Source organism: Leiobunum rupestre, chromosome 8 (assembly GCF_980474605.1).
Source record: "Leiobunum rupestre chromosome 8, qqLeiRupe1.1.hap1, whole genome shotgun sequence".
Taxonomy (NCBI): domain Eukaryota; kingdom Metazoa; phylum Arthropoda; class Arachnida; order Opiliones; family Sclerosomatidae; genus Leiobunum; species Leiobunum rupestre.
The window spans coordinates 46,746,525-46,769,132 of NC_143391.1; the positions used below are offsets into that span (position 1 = coordinate 46,746,525).

General features: G+C 36.9%; 2 protein-coding genes across 2 annotated transcripts in view; both read right to left on the bottom strand.

Moving 5' to 3' along the window:
* Positions 1-22,608, bottom strand: part of LOC149933526 (nose resistant to fluoxetine protein 6-like) — a 144,877-nt gene that overhangs the window by 4,503 nt on the left and 117,766 nt on the right. The gene's annotated exons all lie outside the window — the stretch shown is intronic.
* Positions 1,482-18,611, bottom strand: LOC149933527 (nose resistant to fluoxetine protein 6-like). Its single transcript, XM_090156454.1, has 9 exons — positions 18,311-18,611; positions 5,930-6,165; positions 5,227-5,341; positions 4,396-4,483; positions 3,948-4,045; positions 3,695-3,871; positions 1,957-2,050; positions 1,553-1,642; positions 1,482-1,509 (listed from the first exon to the last, which is right to left on the bottom strand). Exons 1-9 carry the CDS (start codon positions 18,609-18,611, stop codon positions 1,482-1,484), a joined length of 1,227 nt encoding a protein of 408 aa, XP_090012580.1.

The window sequence follows — 22,608 nt, forward strand, 5'->3', positions numbered from 1 at the left end:
AATGGCAACTATCTCGGTACGCTCAGCTACTGAATAACGAGGCATTGTTCGAAATATTATCAAACACTGATAATAATCTCCCAAAGTTTTCGTTTAAATACCCAATGCATGTTTAGGATTGACCTATAGCCTCGTGTTTTTTAAATCCGGTCGTTTTTTTAACCAAAGTTTCAACTGGATTAGGTAATTCGGTTTCAATTATCGTTTCAAACAATCGTAATTTGGCTTCACCAACTTGTAAATTTTTCAAGCTCGAATTTTCACTGATAAATAAATTGTTTTTCGTCGAGTGAACAATTTTTAAGGGTTTTCGATGACGGCCTACAACTTTATAATAGAAATTTTTTATCTCGCACCTAGTGGTCGAAAAATAATTTTTCAAAATTGGTGAAAAACATTACCGAAAACGCTCAAATTTCTCAAACTGATGTCCCCCGGTATAGAGAATTGACCTTCCAAATTTGAAATCGGTACTATAAATAGTTTTTGAAAAAAAACACTTTTCCGAGCAAAAAAAAAGACCCTGTATATACGAATGCACTTGGACTGTGTATGATGATTATCATCGAAACGGTCTTGGTTTATACTAAACTAGGGTCGATTCAGCATTACACCTTGTTTAAGTACTTATTAACCATGGAAATTTCTAATGGCTGAACTAGACTAGTTTCCTTAAGAACTTGAAAAATTTTCCAAAATCTTCAGTGATAGCTAATCGTGGTTTCTTAAATTCATTTTCTGGTAAGTCTATTTTCCAAATATATGCCTTCATTTTCTTTCCGTGGCGCGGTTTCTTAGTCAATGAATTAGAAAAAACGCGCAACGTCATACAATCACGTTGTTTAAATTCTCACCGTTTTCCCAGAAGCATTCCTGGTAACGGATATGCAGGTATTCCAAGTGGATACCAGGGATCGAAGCTAGCTTTGGCCTCGGCATCGGCCTCGGTGCCAAGTCGAACATTTTTAAACCCTCAAGATTTTAGACCCTTGTTCGATCCTTTTAGGGCCCAGGATCGAACCGAACCTCGGACTCGGCCTCGGCCCGAGTGAGTTTCAGCTAATCAGCTAACTAGGCTAATACCCAAGGCACCACCTTAGGCCTAAGTCATCAAGCGACTTTTAAAGCCATTAATTCAGGTGGGCGGGTTATAATGAGTAGGAGGGTGGTGGAAAGCCTTTCAACAGCTCCCTACACTAACTAACCTCAACAAGGTTTTGGACTCTTGTTTGATATTAGGTCACCTGCATTATATTAGTCTCGCTCGTGTAAGCATTGTTACAGAAAACGGCTCTTTTTACAACTTCATTTGGAAGAAATTTAACCAATAGGCGGTGCTTTGCAAATCACTTTTACCTATCCCAACCGGGGATTGAATGCCCACGTAAATTAATTTCCTCCCATGACTTAAAAATAATGGTATTTTTCAAACAAACAGTCAAGAAACCCGAGAGTGTAATTTGGTTAATAGCCCGTCGCTTTCACCGGATGTACCACCAAAACGAGTAGCTATCAAAACACACATTGTGTTAAGAATCATTGTTTATCATACCTCCATATCCTGCGCAGAAGTACCATAAAGGGATTGTACGATCGATTCTGGTCGAATTTCGTGACTAGTTGGTACGCTATCAAGGTGCCCCTAAAAATAGTTTTAAAATTAAAATATTTAGAGCTTGATACAGGTACTAAAGTGAGTGAGTGCAATATTGGCCAAATAAATTATTGAACCCGAGTCATACGCAAAAACTTGCATCACCCGCCAGCGGTCCTACCGAGAAAATCACGAAATTCTTCTACCCAAATAAAGGCACGTACGTAAAATTACTAGGTTTTATTAATATATGGGTGGTAATCTTTGCAATACGGAACACGGTGGCGCTGCTCTAAAAGAGGCAAGCGCACATCTTAGATTCGGGTCCATTTGTTTATTTGTCAAAGCCACAAAGATCTTACGTAATAAAGAAAAATGATTCCAAGGACATGAAGGCCCCCGCAATGGCAGAGAAGAAGAAATCCTTCCTCATGGTCAGTACATTAATCGGTTCCCCTGATAAAGAACAATGCGCATAAAAACGGGATAAAGAAGACACGCACCATCCACAAATTTACACAGACTACACTCATAAAGAATCGAGAACAAACGTTTTGCACGTTGGGGTCTTTGAACCCTATTTCTAACGAGGGCAACAACCAAGCCTTGGCTGAAATGGCAATACTACGCCTCTAGGTTAAATGGGGGTATTCTCGTTATGTCTTCAATCTCATTCGTCTTTATTAAACCATTCCTAGCGTTAGAGAAATGGCTGCCCCATTTTCTAAATTTCTCGTGAATAACACCTATGCAGCAAGTGCATCGCGGATCTTGGTAGCGCCTCTAGATGGTAAACTTGTAACTTCTAAGTTCTGGAAATATTCCATCTTTCTACCCCCCTACCCTCTGTTGCGTTTCTTTTTTTAAAATCGTAATACCCTTAAGTACACCAATAGGCCATTTATTATTTGCCCTTGCCACCGTAACTTTCTACTGATAAATTAGCAGAGAAATTTTAGATAATCTATAAATTGCAAGTTTATTATTCTGTGTGTAATTCATTAGTCAGCCAAATTTAGATCCATCCAATTCAAGAATGCACGAAGAATGTCGGTTGGTGGCGGTTAATTCCTTACCAAACGTGTTTAGATGTCAAATTCTTAAAGCAAGTGTCGGCTCGAAGTGAAATAACTCTTTTTTCAACATATGTCACTAACGTCCAAATCAAAAGAAGATAGTTTAGCTACATTTTGACCCAAAGGGCGGGACATAAAAGTACCCCTCGCGTTGATTGGCTCGTTTGTAAATTTGACAGTACTTCAATTATTGTAATATTTAACAATATATTTTATACGGGATAAATAATTTAGGTTAAAGTCCACCAAGTGTAGTATAAGTTGTCTAATTATAATACTCCACAATGATTTTGTGACGACGTTATTTTCCGCTATTTTGAGTTAAGCTTCCTCTGCCAGTAAAGTCGGTTTTCGAAGAATCTGATAGATTCATTGCCTTCTCTAATAAAATGGGCCTTTTCATAATACAGGTGGCAATAGAAGAGCCGGCAGGTGCTTTAAAATTTGCCTCTATAGAAGAACTGAGAAATTACTATAATCGATTTTGCTTTCCCATTCAAAATTGTATCATTCTTTTTTCAAAGTTTTTTTTAAGTTTCGCTAAACGTCAGCTTCGATATGTATAATAAATTATTATTGTAATATAGTTGGGCTTCAAAATGTAAAATAACTTATTATTGTAATATAGTTGGGCTTCAAAATGTAAAATAAATTATTATTGTAATATAGTTGGGCTTCAAAATGTAAAATAAATTATTATTGTAATATAGTTGGGCTTCAAAATGTAAAATAAATTATTATTGTAATATAGTTGGGCTTCAAAATGTAAAATAAATTATTATTGTAATATAGTTGGGCTTCAAAATGTAAAATAAATTATTATTCTAATAAAGTTGGCCTCCAAAATGTATAATAAATTATTATTGTAATATAGTTGGGCTTCAAATTGTAAAATAAATTATTATTGTAATATAGTGGGGCTTCAAAATGTAAAATAAATTATTAAATTGTATTATAGTTGGGCTTCAAAATGTAAAATAAATTATTATAGTAATATGCTTAAGTATATAGTTGGTCAACTTACGGACGAAGTTTTTGTTGATAATGGCATAACCATGTCCAAGGACAACCCAAGTCATGGATAAGTATCTGATGCCGTTCATGCAGTCGAAGGAATGTTCCTCCGCCGGTTTAGTGTTCATTAATTTTCGGAAATTTGTAACTATTGAAAACGATTCCAGAAAGCCTTGCATGTAGGTCTCTAAAAATTAAAATGCAATATTTTAAATTTTTTTTTAATTTTTAACGTAACGAAAGAGTTGGAAGCAAACTCTTACTTTTTTGTTTTTGGGTCTCTTCGTCAGAACAGTGTGCTTGGATTTCACATATTACAGTTGCCACAACGCACACCAAAATTATTGACAAAAATATAGCTCTGCAACGAGTAATTTACAAGTTATATTTCCTCTACTTATTCGTCGCCATTACCGCCATTTCCCCTCACAATAGCAGCAATTCTCTTTTGAATATTAGAGTACGACAGTTTAATAAAACTCATTTATCAGATACATTTTTAAACAAACCATTGTATGCAGTGGAATAACGATATCTTATTTGATTTTGTAAATTTTCCATTGACAATTTTACTATATTTTGAAATCTACTTTCTTAGCTATACATACAAAAAACAATGCTATTGAAAATAATATGCCAATGTACAATCAACTAGGTGTAAAATCATAGTGGTGGCCATATTTTGAAGCGAAATAAAATCCATACACTTACAAAATGACTTTCTGTAAAAAGTTCACTTGAAGGGGCTCAAGCACTTCGCATCCATCTACGACGATGTTCGTTTTCAGCTTGGTTGCAGCTGAATAAATTACAAAAATAAATACGCGTACAAAATATTAAAACTTGACATCGGAATCTGACGATGATTTTACACTCGACAGAGAATTTACCAAAAGCGATTAATCAAATGCACGGCCTTTTACGTCTTGATTCAATTCAAACCTGAACTATTAAACCAGGCAATATAGTCTAAATATCAGCCAAATTCGAAAAACAATTTGAGCATTTCCAGGAATGTAATTTGGACGTTAAGTGGTGAACCATTGTGTCCAGCCAGAGCATTCGCCGCCATCTTGGAAAATGACCGACAAATCCTTAGGTTTAAGTATGTTTCACCTTATATTTTTCTATCCATTTACCGTGATGATCAATGATCATCAGGGTACCTGAAACATTTGTTTCAATTAAAACTATCTATTTGATCTGTCAATTATTGCTGAACCCATTATCTGAAATTATGGGACACCCAAATATGAACTATGAAACCGCCTTCAAGCAAAAAGGAATTCATTGTGGCATATTCTAAATCTTATTTAAAATCTTTTCTAATTTTTCCGAGCTTTTTATATAAAGTCTGAGCAATATTAACAAATAAAGAATCTCTAACGCTTATATAAAATGCATTGGACAAAAGCTATTTTGTAAACCGTAATTTATATTAAACGTTGTTAGGAACTAGAATAGTAAGGTTTCTTATTAAATAATTACTGCGAGAAAAATTCAAAATTAACTTTGTGCATTTGCAAAAAAGTTATTTCTTACCGAAATCAATCATTAGAGTAAAATCCTCCAGCGTGCATCCTGATGGAATGCACACTCCGTATTTCACTCCAGATGCATACGCACCAAACAAGTACTTGTTAATCTCTTGCATCACCTGTAACATGTTAATTATTAATTACCAATAAATTACTCAGCAATTTTAATTATATTAAGTTATTATAAACAATAAAGGACAATTAAGTAATGCGGAATCTCATAAATGTTGACTACAAGTATTTCAGATGAAAATTGCCATAAGTTTCTACATTAAAAAGCCACAGAACCATTTGAATGTTGATAGGGAAGCTTCATAATCACATGTTTTGAGATGCCTGAAGGTATGCGTGAGTCACGTGACGGAAGGGGAGGAGTAACCTGCATTCGACAAGAATTTTCAAAAGATTCTGTGACCCTTTAAGGTTTTCTTCGACAAATCCCTAATTTTACTTTACATTTATAATAATGCTAAATGTTTTTAAAAGATACTCGCTTCACGCAGGTCACCCTTTTGATTGGCTATTTAGAAAATGCCGAATTAAATGGTACTACAAGCCTTCATAAGCACAACCATAATAGCCACTGCTTGCACAAAATGGCGGTGCTCCCAATGTCTATACTTGCATTGCCGATTCACCTACATTCAAGTTTTGTAATATGTGTGGATGTATAATTCTTGGTAACAATCCCGAAAATATTTCCTTACCTCGGTTTTAAAGGTTGCGTTAATGTTTCTGAAGACCGTCTCGAAAATCTTTAACTTTTTAGGCTTGGGCGGCAGCGGAGGTGACATAAGAATCATGCAGTAGCGACCAGTTTGAGGTGGACGTCTACCGTTGCTATTATCGGGTATTTTCACTCCGAGGCATTGGTGATACGATCCCAACTGGTTCGCTGTTCCCGAGAGCATACCAGCCCCGGGTTTCCCGGTGGCATCCAGCACTAATGAAAAATTGGAATACATTTTATAAAGTTAAAATACGTAAAAGAAGGCAGATTTATTATTGGAGCACAAAGTTTACGTACTGCCAGGCAGGGCCGTAACCAGGGGGGGGGGGGGCACGGCCCATTATTGGAGCACAAAGTTTACGTACTGCCAGGCAGGGCCGTAACCAGGGGGGGGGGCACGGCCCATTATTGGAGCACAAAGTTTACGTACTGCCAGGCAGGGCCGTAACCAGGGGGGGGGGCACGGCCCATTATTGGAGCACAAGGTTTACGTACTGCCAGGCAGGGGGGGCGGGCCGTGCCCCCCCTGAAACGTATGGTTGTATGTACAATTTATTTTTATTTTTTTGTTTACATTGCGTGCCCTCCCCCCCCCCCCCTGATATCAAATCCTGGTTACGGTGCTGCTGCCAGGTAAGAAAATTTCTGACACCCCTCAAAAACATTTACTATAAAGTACTTGAAGATTCCTAATTCTCTCTTCCGTAGTAGCGCTACTGTAAGCGGCAGTGGCGACAGAATAGGAAGTACAGAGGTACGTTCCCCCCCCCCCTAATTGTACTACCAAAAATTTCATCAATCATATTTTCATTTAAATTTTCTAATACATTCGAATTATAGAAAAAATTCGGTAAAGGTGAGAACATAAAGAATAAATGTCTGAACAAAGCCATTTCACCGATTTAAGTTGTTGTGTGGTAAAACAGAGTACGCGACGAGAGTCACAGAGTAACTGTTTGGACAATAGTAAGAAATAATTTTAGATTTTTTACAGCGCTGGGTGCTCTCTCGAGCTTTAACTTTTGTACCCTACCAAATATTTGCAGACTGCCGCCACTGGTAAGCAGCAAAGATTTTACTCCAACCTATTCCGTAAATTAATCCTGAAGTATGAAAATCCGCACTATTCATGCCATTACAGTATCTACTATAGATTTGACAGAAGGTAATTTAAAATCCCGTCATTTCTTCCTCATTTCTTGGTCGGAGGTTTACTATTAGACTCGTAACACAAGGGTGTCATTGCTCTCTATTCGGTGGGACTATTATTTCCCGAAGAGTCTCGAGATTGGCCGCATCGGATTATAAGCCGCAATTTCAGTTTAATAGAAGGCCAGGCGTATTTACTCGAAACATACAACAAATGGGGAGAACTACAGGACCTTTACGCCAGTGCGGCGACATTATTTTCCAACTTGATATTAATGAGGAGCTAATCAGACTAGGAGTTCGATAGCTGTTTCGTTGTAAACCAAAGGGTTACGTCGTGTTGATTGTGTGTTGAGTAGAAGCGTGGCAGGCAAAAGGAAACTTCCTGTGTTAAAATAACTAACATACTTTTCAAAGCAATGATCAAATTTGCTGTCACTTTAATTAAGTTCGTTAATCTTATTAATGGTAGTATAATCTGTATTGAAACCTGAAGGTAGTAATTTTGGTGCCAATAACTTAATTTCAAATACATATTTCACACACTTCAATCATCTACAGTATGACTACAGACATTTTTCCCAAGTTTACGCAGTAATTTGTTCAGGAGAATCAAATTTGGACGGATTTAGGAGGAGAGCCTGTCGAAAAGGCACAGGTGTCCGAACTTCACACCAGGCAGTAGAATTAAGAGTCTCCTACATATTTTCAACCCTAGTGTACCATCACCAACGGACCAAGTGGCAGAAAACGTGAAATTCGTTAATGCCTCATCAAAAGGTGATCTACAAATCGTATGGAAATTCAAACCTTCAAGTACAATAAGTCGGACTAACATAGTCGAAAACGTAAAACAGGGACCTTCAAAGTTTACTCACAAATGGGTTATAACCATGTTCATGTATGTATGACATTTTTATTACTCCACGCGCATTATCTAAATAAATTACGTTCCTGTGGTCAGATTTTCTCTTTAATTTTCTGCCCTGGCTTTGAGAACTCAATCATTTAAAGTCTGTTCACAAAATTTTTGCCCAACACAAGCTGTTCCGTGTTGGCAAACGTTTCAGAGCTGACGTCTATCGACGCGATTGAATCAGACATCATATTGCAATTTCAAATTCCACTACATAGCTAAACTAATAAAGGACAGTTCTTGTACATAATTAAGAGATTAAAATAATTAAAAACCACTACTGTATTGTATATTAGCCTGACGACGACGCTGGTGTTGGCGTCGAAACGGCCGTTGCTGTTTGTAATAAAACCTTTAAATTGTACAATAGTCGTTTTTACCCCTAGGAGGGGTTATACAATCACCGTGTCTGTCTGTCTGTCTGTCAACCTGCGAACGCGTTCGCATTTTCGGGGCAAAGGGTAATCATTGCGTACGCAGTTTTTCGAAGGGTTGGCAAAACCACCGTGTGACGGTGAGCGTTAACGGATCGATTTGCGGCTGGGTTTGGTTAGGTTAGTCGTTTTTCGTCAACGGTCACCGGATATTTCGTTATTGTTATGTTAATGTGTAGGTCGTGAATTTTGAGTTCGTATTGTGAATGTGGTGGGTGTTGAGTTTGTGTTATGATTGTTGTGGATGTTGAGCTCGTGTTATGACGATTGTGGGTGTTGAGTCTGCTGTGTTTGTATGGGCGTTTTCTCTCCAACTTCCTCTTAACGACTTTGCGACGGACCGAGTGCTGAGTGTTATGCCAGGGTTTCAACTAGTTGTACACGGTATTCAGCTTAGTTTCAATTTGCGATTTTTTGGTGCAGGCCGGGAATCGAACCCGGGTCTGCCTCGTGCAAGAGATGTACTCTAACCACCCAGCCACCAACGCTTGTAAACTTACGGTGTTTTTCTAAAAAACAGCTTTGGCGAATGTCCTTTACAAAGTTATAACGTTAGGTACTATAATTTATTGTACATCTTATATTTAATTAAATATTTATAAATTATATTAATCTTATATTTAATTAAATATTTATAAATTATATTAATCTTATATTTAATTAAATATTTATAAATTATATTATTCTTATATTTAATGAAATATTTATGAATTATATTAATCTTATATTTAATGAAATATTTTAGTATTTTAATGTAAAATTTGATCGTGATCAGGAATTGATCTCGGGTCGCATTGTAACAATGCGGATAGTTTACCGCCGAGCCATTGACTTCCTTGGAAAACATATTAAAGTAAAGGAACAATTATGATAAGGCGGGTTTTTTTTACTAAACGGATTAATACAATATCTGTATATATTGTTTATTGAACTTTGTTTGTTTATTCTTTGGTACGGTTTTTTGTTTTGTTTTAAATTTTTGTTAAATTCTTAACAAAATTTCGTTAAAACCCAAAAAGTAGTTCATTGTTACCTTTTAATAACGCTTAGAAAAAGGATAATTATTCAAAACTCCCACGGAAACTATATCAAAGTAATAATATAGCGCCACCGTGTGGGGAACTATCAATTAAACCGGTTAAAAAATATAATCTCTTCAATTTTTCGAACTTTAGTCAAATCTCGACGGGTCAAAAAATACCCAAAATAAAGGTATATAAAGCCGTTGCCGTCAATATAGAAGAAATAGTCTTTCTTTGTTCTTGGCTGTCAGACGAACTACTACAGGACGGGGTCCTGGTGTCGGTAAAACGTTATGAGGTAACTTTGCGGTTTTAATTAGTATGTTCGGTCTTCGGTCAAGAAAAGAGTTAAATTGTGTTTCGCGTTTGGAACGTGAGTGAATGGACTTAAGTGTATGAACAGTGCGTGTTTAAGACTGAAAGTGTTAAAGTAATTGTGAACTAACTCAAGTCAGCTGTAAGATAAAATTGATTGTTATTATTTTTTGAATTGGAATAACCTAATTATACCCTTGTAATTATCAACTCAACCTGTGAGGGTAATTAAGTAGATTGGAAGTAATTAGTAGATAACAGCTCTCAGCTGTTAATTTAGACAGAGTTTATAGTTAGGTAGTTTGAATTTAGTTAAAATTACTCAGTATAATTTATGATATTTACTTAAGTGTAAGTGTGTTTTGGTTTATGTTTCAATCACGATGAACTAAGACAAATCTAGTCTTAGACACTTGAGTACCAGTTCTGTACAATTTCGTAGAAGTGATATATATTGTTGTGTCATTGATGAAAGTTAAATCTAGAACGTTCCATAGAATGTTCTGAATAAAAATAAACATTTATAATTTTGCATAATTATGGTTGCCATTTTATTTTCTAATCACTCGCCCACAACATTACAGTTCTGACAATCCCGAAACAAATAAATTTTCGATATAACGGCGACGGGAAATTATTCTCGTAAATTTATCGCGCGGCCTTAGGGAATATTCTTTTAACAAAATATCGATAATCTATCGTTTAATTTAAATCGGCCCGATTCCGTTAAAATTATAAACCAAAAAGCGAACGGTCGTTATAATACCCTCTGTAGATATTTCTTTCATTAAAATTTGCTTTGTATTATATCAACTGATAAACTTGTACTGTAAAAAGGGTTTAATTCAATTGTGCATTGTTATAGTACGTCTAACTCACTGTTGTAACTAATTAACTTATGATATTCTGAATAAATTAAAATTGGTCGTTTCGTCTCAACTATTTTAATTATAATTAAAATTTTATACCGGGCGGGATAGAACTGGGGTAACATTTTTAACAAAACTCTAAATTGCGGAGATATATCTTTAAGGGTTATCTCGAAATTAATACCACTAGGGGCAATTCTTCCGAGGAGAGGTATATTTTGGCTTGCCAACTTGTTAATTATTTTAATCTCCACTGAATACGAAAATGGTGTCCCTTATGTTTATTTTAAAATAATGTAAAAAAAATTGCAGATCCAAATTTGACCGAAAATTACAATCCAAAATGTGTGGCATTTTGCCTAACTACAATGTATGATAATAATAATTATAATCAGCTAGGCTAATACCCTTGGCACCACCTTAGGCCCAAGTCATCTAGCAACGTTTAATACGTTAAACAGGTGGCCCGGCAGTGGCGTAGCGTACACGGGGTTTGCCAGACAGGTTTCCCTGGGCCCCGACCTTTTGGGGGCCCCACCGTGATCGCGAACAAGGGGTACGTTCAGTAACGCTCATCAGAAACATCGATGAGTAATCGATGCCAACATTTTGTTACTGTACGATTTTTCGCGTTTCCGATTTGACGTCACGATGGGCATCCGATGCTCATCAAAAAAACCATCTCGGAGATAAAGTTTTTTTGATGTCTTGACGTCAAACGCGTCGGTGTTTACAGTTTAGCTGGCGGAGGAGTTAAAATTATACAACTGTAGTTTTAATCAACAATTCTACTGGTTTGGTCAAAGGCCTATCTTTTAATAGGAATGCCTCAGCTACTGCAATGACCGTTTTCACTTTTTTAATAAAAGGCTGATCGTTGCAACAATAAAGAATATTATCGTCAACAATTTCGTCATTTACCAACTCATTAATTATTGAAAATAATATTTTTCACTTCCTCTGATTTTTGGGCCTCGTAACATTTATAGCCGGCATCTTTTAGGCAGCGCTGACTAGAAATAACACCGTTCAGTAACTTCGTACGTCACTATGACGACAAGCGCTCATCAAGTTAATAACGAATTTTGCCAGATTCGCGTTACTGAACGTACCCAAGAAGGGGTGGCCGGGTGGGAATCGCTGCCAGTGGCAAAAAAAATTAGGGTAAAAATAATTATTTCAATTATTCCATAATTTCATTTAAAATAAAAGCTTATAATTAAAATAAATGGCTTCAACGGCCTATGAATTTCAAGGCAGTAGGTTTAGCCATTGAGTTGGGAATATTAATCTAGAGATCCAATCAAATCTACTCCACACGAAACAAGTTTTGAAAAATTAAGAATGTGCCGTTTGCTATAAAATGACGGGAAAACTTTATCATTCGACCCGTGGCGTCATCCGCTTTTTATGTGGGGATCTTAAATCTTTTTGCCGGCAAACGCGATAGATGGCCACACGGGCTTGCTCGTAATTTTAGAGCAGACGGCAGTCACGGCACATTCGAATTTTTCCAAAACTTGTTTCGCGAAATACCGAAATCCGAAGTCCTGATTGGACCTCTAGATTAATATTCCCAACCAGGCTTGGCAATAAGCGGTGGTCACTGGGTCAAAGACCAGTTTATTAATTGCTCGGACCAGTTTTTTTATTCAAAAACTAGGGGTTCACTGGTTCTTAGGACCATTTTATGAATTCCACCTTAGAATTATGAAAATTGAACTTGGACCAGTTTAATAATTGCTAGTCAATCGGAGACTGGAAGTTCAGTAACTTATCAACCTGAAAGTTCAAAGCAAATCTGATTGTACTGTGATATTTTTCAATTTTTGTGATGTTAAATTAAAGTTAACTATTTTTAACAATTAAGTAAAAATATTTACTAATACTTACGACGTTAGATTAAGCCTGGGAGGGCCTTGTGTTACTGTGTAAACAATTTCTTCTAATATTGGGACAAACGCATTGAGCTAGTAAAAAACAAGAGCATGGGGTCACTGGCCCAAGGACCACTTAAATAATGGTTAAAGTAGGGGTCCGAAGGTCACAAGGGCCAGTGTAGAAAAAACCTTATTTTCAAGAATGTTCCCAACTCAATGGGTTTAGCAGACGTAAAATTTTCATCGCCATCCAAACTTATTTCGAAATATAAATATCCTAGTTCTTTCGATGTAATCATAATTTTAACCAAATTACCTAAAATATGAAACGTTTAGAATTTAGTAATAGTCTGAACTTGTTTAAGTTGACCTTTATGGGTGTGTTTTAAAAACACGTAGGGTGGGGGCCTACTTTTCACGTTCAACCCTGGGCCCCACGTCAGTTCGCTACACACTGCTACATACAAATATCGTGGCAATAATGTGAACCATTTGCTGTAAATTGTATCAGGTGGTCCACTTTATTCCTTAGTTCGCTGTCTATATTACTTTTTTGAATAATACGTAGAAAAATGGTTCATTATGAAAAATGTAAAATTGAAATTAAGACTTATACCTCAATGTTGCTAAAAAAAATACACCTTGCCTTTTACTGTCGGAAATCATAGGTTTAATATCTTTCGCCGCTGAGGTTTCGGGCTAAATTGGAGAGTTACTTTCGGTTGGGGAGGAATTTGATAATGACGTAGCCGCCGGCCACTTAACGAAGCCGATTTCTTTTATCCTACATTACGAGATATTATTTGTACCGACTTACTGGAAAATAAAACTGATCTTCGTAAAAATATTTTATATTAGCTTCTTTATTTTCAAGAGTTACTTTATGAACAAAATTTAAGGAAACACTACCCTTGTTACGAAAAAGTAAATTCATTACAACAAATAAAGTAAAATAAGTAAATAAAGATAAAGTAAGTTAGTATAGAAAAGTAAGTATTTAAAGTAAAGGAAAGTAACTAAATATATATATTGAAAGAAGTAAGAAAATTAGTTCCTACAAATAGCTCTTGGGAAACCCATTCAAGGTCTATTTTTCTAGCGTAACCGTATGGACAACTTTCTCATCATGACTCATTTGGTTAATTTTCGGGCAACACATAGTAACCATTACCTAGCATTTCATGTGATGTATTTCCATTTCCCAGCCAAAAGTGAGCCCTTGTAAAGGGATACCGGAAGGCCATTTTGGTATTATTGAGAAGCAACTATTTCAATTTCCAACGCGAGAAGCTCGTTAGTTGAAAAAAATGTCTTCTGCTAGCGTTAAAATGGGAAACGGTTGATTCTTCTGTATGAGTAAAACAATTAGCTGAAACTAATGGGTAGTTTCAATGTGACGTATTGATTACGAAATAAACAAAAAGACGCGTTTTCCTATTTCTAAGGTAAGAGCGAAAGCAAAGGTCAATTGGACGTCCGAGGCCACAGCTTCTATCTCTTGGAGTTGATTCCTGCCCGAGGTAATGCCACTTTTCACGTCTTCTACGAAAACGCAGAAAGGTAGCCTTGACTTAAAAAACGAATTAGTCTTTTGATGAGGCATTATGTAAATACGAAGTTTAAAAGGCATAGCCAGAAAAAGCCTTGATTAAAAAAGCGTAATTTCTCTAATGTGGCATAAAAAAAATTCCACTTCCAGTCTCAAACATAATTATTTAAAGAAAACGATTTAACTTTTGAAATATATTTTTAACGATTAAAATATATCTCGAATTAAGAGTTCTTATTTTAGGAAAGGGAGTGTCAATTTCCCCCTTTAATGATGATATATTAAATAAATGAAATAAATAATACCCAAGGCACCACCTTAGGCCTAAGTCATCAAGAGACTTCTAAAGCCATTTATTCAGGTGGCCGGGTTACAATACGTAGGAAAGTGATGGCAAGCCCTTCATGTCACGCGAGCCAACAGCTCACTACACTTACTATTACCGTTAACCTCTACAAATTTTTATGAAATGGGGAAAACCCCTTCTTCTACCAGTGGGGAGAGAACTTCCAAACTCAACGCGGCAGGAATTGTTCCACGTTTTCACCCACGATCATAGGCTCTGTCATACATATAGAAGAGCAATAATAATTATTTAAAATACAAGCCCCGTAGTTGGCAAAGAACATTTCGGGATAAGAAATTTGTTGACGAATAATTTTAAAGTTAGTTACGGAAAATGTATCAATAATTTAGGAACATTTATTCGCGGTAAGTTAACTTCACTGTGCATGTTACGAGAGATATTTCTGTTCCAGTGGTATAATTGCTTTGGTTTCTCTGGAAATGTGTGCTGTAAAAATACCTGGGTCATTTATTTTAATAAGAATTGTTCTTATATTTTCCGATCTGGATTCCAACAAAGAGGGTGATTAATATGTTATTCTAGGTTGTAGCCAGCCCTGCCGCAGTAGCCAATCCTCATCGACCCTAGCATGACTATCACATTTTCCCTTTGCAAGTTTTCATAGAAATGGGAACCATATTTCAGAGTAGTAAACCCCGACAGGGAGAGCTCTTACAAACACTTCACGAAAGCAGTAGTTCGGGATTTTTACCCAGTGCCACACTGGAGCAAGGGTTTTGTGATGACCATACAGCTTCTGTGTCTCAATCAGCGTTAAAAATAAACATAGTTTAATCGAACTAATACACTGGTTTCAATTTTTTCGTAAAAAAGGGGTTATTGTATGCAATTTTAATCTATTTCTAACGCGCCAGTGTATTCTGTCTTAGAAGGATACGGTACAAATACAAAAACTGTAACAATGTTATTGTTAATTTGAGAATATAGTTAATGTTACCAAAGGTAAATAGAGAATGAAAGCCTGAGACTGATCGCGCATTCAATCTTTAACTAAGGTTGACATGTTCTAATGAGCTTAAGAAAATTTTCCATTTTATCCCAAAAGGTAAGAAGGACAGCCAATGCGAAATGTTTCGACCCAAAATATAGACAGCAACAGCCAGCCATGTATCATTTTCTCTTTCATTTTTACAATGACAACGAGTATACATTTATCAACTATCGAGTTTCATCTAATTTTCTTTCTATAGCTATGCCTTTGATTGAAGATCTTTTCGATGATAATTTTTAGGATCAAAGATCGAATGTTTGGGGATAAATGGCGTTTGTTTCTAGTTTTCAAATAGTTCTAAATTCAAATATCACAATAGCGCATACGGCGGTTGTGCATTAAGATTTTTTAATCATAATGCTTCCAAAAATGAAGTGGGAAATTGACGAGGACTAACTAAAATATAGTATTAGAACTTAATTTAAGAAATGTGAAGATTTCAAGCAATAAAATGGGCAAATAACCAGCTTGTGGTTCACCGATCGCCGAAATTAACTTGCCGCTCGCCGTTGGCGTAAAGGAAAACGCTCATTACCAATTGAGATTTCATCTAATTAAGGTAAATTTCCGAGACATTGCGTGTCTATGTCTCGCTAGAGGATTCAGTACCCCAAAACTTTGCAGAATTGTTCTCAATGTACAAAGTGCACGAATCGGTATAATGATTTGCCCTCTTCCCTATTATTATTATTATTATTATTTTGGTCCGAGGACCACTGATGTTTTCGTATATTTTATAGGTTTTTTTATTTTCTTTCTGTTTTTCCTCGGATCGCTGAAACAATAAATATAAAAATGTTCGCGTATATGCGTGGAATCAGTCGCATTCGCGAATTCTATAAGTTGAAATAATCCATATCAAGAACAAGGTTAAGTTATTTAATTTTTATATCTCGGGGAATTTCATAATGGAGAAGTAGCAGCGCCAGCAACAGGCCGGGGTAGGCCTGGGCCTACTTGAAATTTTGATAGGGGCCTCCAAAAGTCATCTTGAGGGGCCTCCAAAATTTAATAAATGGGCCTCCAAATTATTTAATATCAGAAAATTCTGTAATTTGTTTGAGAAATAATTTATTTATTTATTAATTTTCCAATATTCAACGCGAGGGATTCGCTTAACGACACTGCTGTTTTTATTCCTTTCAAAGGTACGAGTAACTTTTCTTTGACAGTAGTTTATTTTTTAGTTTTAATTTTTGGCGAGCGCTACTATATCCAAATTGTATCTTTAATTTTCTATTTACAAAAAAATGGTTCTTAAACTTACTTTACTTACAAGGAGAGTACCCGAGGTGTTTATTGCCGATTTAGTTCAAAGTCGGCCGTAATGTGGACCTATATGAGATATGAAATTTGCCAAAAGGAGACGTTGCACTACCCATTCGATTTACCATGGCAACCAAAATAAGATTTTACCCTTATTTTATTCAAAAAATGTTTCAATTTACCCAAACTTGATGAAATTTACCTAAATGTGGTCCAAATTACACATTTCGGGATTTTAAAATTTTTTCAAAATTTTCGTGAAACCGAGAAAATCCCATGCTTTTTTAAATGGAGATTTTATTGTTTTAAGTGATCAAAAACATTTTCGGTTGCTATAGCAAAACGAATGGGTAGTGCAACGTCTCCTTTTGGGAAATTTCATATCTCATATAGGTCTACACTACGCCCGACTTTGAACAAAATCGGCAATAAACACCTCGGGTACTCTCCTTGTTAGTGTACCTATGCACATTCATTTTCGTAAAGTTGTAAGTGCTTATGTAAGGGATGTACATGCGAAGTACCGAAGGAATTAATGTAATTTGATAGACTTGAATTCAGTCATAGAAATAAGTTAAATAACCACTCATTTGTTAAGTGTTATTGGTCCTAATTTTTTCGTCGCGTACCCATTTTACCCAAATATTGCACCACTTGCTTAAAATAAATTAAATAATCCACGTGGACGGATTTAAAATAATTGTGGTGGGGGGACCTCCATAATTTTGGGCGGCCTCCAAGTGATTGGCCTACCTCCCCCAAAATCCTGGCGCCGCTACTGAATGGGTGCGTTTAGTGTGTGCCTTAACCAACGAGAGGGAGAGAGGGGGCTTATTGGAGGCCCCCTACGACAGAGGGCCCCCCCCCCCCCCACGTACTTCATTGCACGGCTGCGGAGATACAGTGAAGGCCCGTCCACACTATCCTTTTTCTGCGCGGCTCGCTGCTTAGCTTGAAACGGGAGAATAGCATGTTAGTTTCGCAACTCGTCCACACTTAAATTCGTTCGATTTTAGCTCGAAAAATTTCACCCAATAAGCGTCTAGCCTATGCTCACGTGTCTCACGTGGTACTTTTTGACGTCACTAATCCTTTCTGGAATGTATAGACGTCGGCTTTTTGGCTGTTTTACTATCGTGTAATATAAAGATGGACAAAAATTGCAATTAATGAGGAAAATTTAATAAATGAAGTGAAAGGGTTCTCCGAACTTTGGAACACCAACTTCTGAGCGTACTGCAAACCGGCGCCATTTTGGATCCGTGGTCGACACCAAAAATAGTGACGTCATTGTGGAGCGATGTAATTGGATAATTGGACGCGTACCATGCAAAAATGTTTGACTAGCCAAAGATTTCGAGTGAGATCGTGACGACTAGCGAAGTTGCTTCTATTGTGTATAAAGACTATAAAAAAATGTTTGATGCGTAAGAAACGTGAGAAGCTGCTGAAGCACGCGCGCGATCTTAGATGCGATTTCCTCATAGTGTGGACGGGCCTTGAGAGGGAACGCCTTCACCCGTGTTGAATCGGGGGGGGGGGTGCAATCGGATTGCGGATAATTATAGAAATAAATAATTCAAAAATTTTATAATCTTACTTTCGAAAGGCCACAATTTCATATCTCTGATGGCGAATAACGCCTTCATGAGCGAAGACATACAGTCGACGCTCAAATCAATATCCCCACTTTGCCTGATGGCCATTGGAATGGCCCATTTTATGCCAGCTTCGATGGTGTCTTTCATATTTTTTTCAATGTCTAGTAACTTTCGATAGGCGACCTCTTCGGACACTTCCGTTTTAGGCTTGGGCAGCTGACTGAGTCTCTCGCCATTGATAAAGATCACGCAATACGCGCATAGAAAACACAGAAAAGGCGCTAACTTCGCGAACGACATTTTGCTGGTGCAAACCGACTCGCGGTTTCTAAATTGAAATAAACCGAGAGTTGGGTTACGTCAATTTTTATGTTTCCTATGAAAGGGACTACTCTTAAACGTCTTCAACGAAGAGCTTTGATTGGTTCCTTACTTTGATGTAGTTTTAACTCTTTCGGGGCTGTTACCTCGCCTCCGATTTTTTACATGTTTAATATTCGGTGGAAGTATCAAGTTCGTCAATTTGTCATTTTCAAGGACAACTTCAATTCCGAATAATTTAGTTCTTCGATACGTAATGGAGATAGTGCTTCAAATTGGCATTCGCTTCTAATTGTCAAAGGTACCGTCGAGAAGAAAATCAATTCGTTACATTTACGTTTTCAACTCTTTTGATGTAAGTTATTTTAGAAACAAAATTAGTAAAGTAGTTCGTCTCCCGGTTATGCTAACCCAAACAGCCCCGCGAGAAGGAAAACTATAATCGGGAACAATTATCAAAATTCATATTAACAATTTAACCTTCGATAACAAGTCTGGTTTGGCGTTAAATGTTTAAAACTTCCATTAAGATAGTGCACTCTTAGAAATTACCATAAATTTAACGGTCAAATTACTGGCAGCTAGCATAATGCATTCAATTTCCAACCAAACCGTAGATTTCACATTCATAATGCAGTCAATTTCCAATAAAAACGTAGATTTTACTTTTATAATGCCTTTAATTTCCAATCAAATCGTAGATTTCACATTCATAATGCATTTAATTTCCAATCAAACCGTAGATTTCACATTCATTATGCATATAATTTCCAATCGAACCGTAGATTTCACATTCAAAATGCATTTAATTTCCAATCAAACCGTATATTTCACATTCATAATGCATTTAATTTCCAATCAAACAGTAGATTTCACATTAATAATGAATTCAATTCCCAATACAACCGTATATAGATTTCACATTCATAATGCATTCAATTTCCAATCAAACCGTAGATTTCACATTCATAATGCATTTATTTTTCCAATCAAACCGTAGATTTCACATTCATAATGCATTTAATTTCCAATCAAACAGTAGATTTCACATTCATAATGCATTCAATTACCAATACAACCGTAAATTTCACATTCATAATGCATTAAATATCCAATCAAACCGCTTAAATAAAAACTATAAACCCGTGAATTTGGTTTTTTATGAAACAATTTTCAATCAAACAGCCGTTTCTGATTAGTTTCCACCTTGGCCCATACGTTTTGGGATAGTTACCTTCCTTACCTTCATATGTTTTCGTTTCGAGTCAGTCTAGCTCTGGACAAGATGTCCACCCCTGCGAAGACTCTTGGTAAATCCTTCTCTGATTGAACCGTTTATTAATTATTTACGGTAAAGTGGATTTTAAACTATCTTTTATAGAAAGTGGGATTTACTGTAGTTTCAATTGACAATTAAATCAACTGTACCAATCTGTTACATATTTCAAATATGAACCTTATTCTCTAAATTGCCTCGTATATAACAAATAAAACCAGTATGTCAACTATGATATTTCCAAAACATAAAAAAATGAGAGCCAAGACTGTCGGCAGAAGCAAATAGCCACAGTTACAGAAGAAGTTTAGTCTGAAAATAAAATAATTGTTTTATTTTTCACAGAGGGTCTCGTAATAATTACCAGATCTCTACTTTTAACAATAAGCCCTTTTAATCTCCAATCGTTCATTTAATAGACTAACCTCTTATTTAAAAACATATCTACCTTAGTTCCTAGTACTTCAAATAATTAAATTAGAGAAAAAGTAAAAAGGACAGACAAATGAAGAGAATGGGGTCGGGGGGGGGGGGGCAATTATATTGCCGCATCTGGTGAAGCAATGTTGTTTGGCGGAAATGTATATTTAATTTTTTTAAATTAAAAACTAATGAGGGCTTAGCACTACAAAACGGGCATCCCAGCCCCATAATTATATTACATCGTTGGGCCATCTTAAATCATTCCTAGTAACATAGTAACTAGTGAAATAGTAATTATTGACCACGTGATCCCAAATAGCAGCAGATATTCTACGCTACCCGTAAGCCTCACAAAACTAAATTTTATTTTATTTTTAATATTATGTTTCATTTCCACCACAATTTTATTTATATTTATTACAGTACTGAAATATATAATATTGGGCAAAATTGAACTACAGCGGCCTCAAGTATTTTGTTTTTTTTTGGCGGATAATGTAGCACTTGACGCGTAGATTACGAAGTGATTTTTTTGGACCGCAAATGATAATTTTTTTAATTAACTTAATTTTAAAAAAGTAGTAATTTTAGGGGATTAGTAACATTTTTCTTAAAAATAGTTCCATCGTTTATCCGCCGACACCCCTTTTTAGGCGCACCAGCCCCATACTGAGCATTGACGGCGCCGCGCACTCACTTCGCTCAAGCGCTGGGGGCGTGCGGCGCCTCCCCAACCCCATACTAAAAAAACCGATGGGCCATCTATAACGCAACCTAGAGGACAGTATCAAGCCTTACACATCAAGTATTTAATTTTAAATAGTCAATTCAATTCAATTCAAAGTATTTTATTTTTATGAGTTAAGTAGTAGTCTTAGTCGATAATTCAAAATAACGGTCAAAAACGCCGCCGATCAGTTTAGTAAAATATTTTCGGCGGCATAATAGTCGGCCATTTTCGGTATCGAGATACAGGACGGAAGGCAGGCAAGGCTGCCAGATTTCGATAGACCGAAAACGGCCAACTCTCTCAAATGTTTTCGTTTTCAAAACGAAAAGGAAAAACGTGAAAAGGCCCAAAAAAGTGCAAGCTTAAATTAAAACCTGAAAATAAGCGTTTGTGGCCCAAAAATATAAAACACCTAGAAAATGTACAAAATTTTAAAAGATTTTATAAACTACTGGAATATCACGTGGAAATTATTAGGACACCGAAACTGTGGTGTCGGCGAACACACGACGGAAATAAATACAACGAAACACGTGAAAATGCCCAAAAATGTTAAATTTTTTAAATTAAATTAAAAAATTAAATAATCATTTGCGGCCAAAATAAAAAATACCCTCAGCATCTACGTGACAAGGTCTATCAGGTGCAACCAAAATGATTTAATATTCAATGAGGCCGCTGTAGGGGTCGGAGTGTGCAATAACTGGTGGCTTTACCGGGGAGTCGGGGTCCGGCTCTTGTAACCCGTAAGGCCGGTGGCGCACTGGGAGATGTTAGCTCCGTCCAAAGGGTCCTATCTCCAACCTCCGACTTCGGTCAGGTGTGGGCTGGATACTGGGCTTCGGCCCAGGCTAATGGAGAGGGGCCGGGCAAACTGGCCACCTCGGCGGATTGCGTGGCCTGCTGTGGGGCTGCGGGCCTCCGTATGAGGGCACGGCGGACCCATCTCCTGGCCTTTTGGGTTCCCACCGGGATCTCCGGTGCCAGCTGTGCCGGGTTATGCGGGCTGCTGTGTGCCCGCCGTTCCCCTTTAGGAGCTCTTTCCAATGGGCTTGGCTCCCTGCCTTTCTAGGTGGGGTGTCGGCCGGCGTTGCTAGAGCATCCGTTCTCTATCCCACTGCTGTGTGCGAAGTGGCGAGCTGGTCGTCCCATTGTTGCCCCTTCTGCTGGGTTGAGCGGCTTGCGTCGAAGGTGCGACCATCAGTAGTGGGGTTCTGCTACCCATGCTGGTTTTGTCACCTGTCCGGGCTTGTGGACGCTGGCGTAGGGCATTCTGATCATAGGCCTCCGGTGGTGTGGTTCTTTTCTTACCGGTACACCGGGCTATAAATTCTGACAACATGTAGTTCACTTCACCCTAATATTGAACCAATATATTACCGGGAGCTATTATTTCATTTGGCAAAATAAATATGTATTCAGCCATTGTAGTAAATAAAATACATCTTCAGTAGTTTTACGTTACTTTATTTTCCGTTGTCCTAGTTAGTAAAGAATAGACAATTAATTATAAGAACATATATGATTCTGCCGGCGCTTGAAAATTG

Excerpts from the sequence above, each read along its gene's own strand:
- LOC149933527 (XM_090156454.1), bottom strand. The coding sequence starts at position 18,611 with ATGTCGTTCGCGAAGTTAGCGCCTTTTCTGTGTTTTCTATGCGCGTAT. Across the intron at positions 3,872-3,947 it reads AGAGACCCAAAAACAAAAAA|AGACCTACATGCAAGGCTTT; the intron begins GTAAGAGTTTGC and ends TTTAATTTTTAG. Across the intron at positions 1,643-1,956 it reads GAATCATTTTTCTTTATTAC|GGGCACCTTGATAGCGTACC; the intron begins GTAAGATCTTTG and ends AACTATTTTTAG.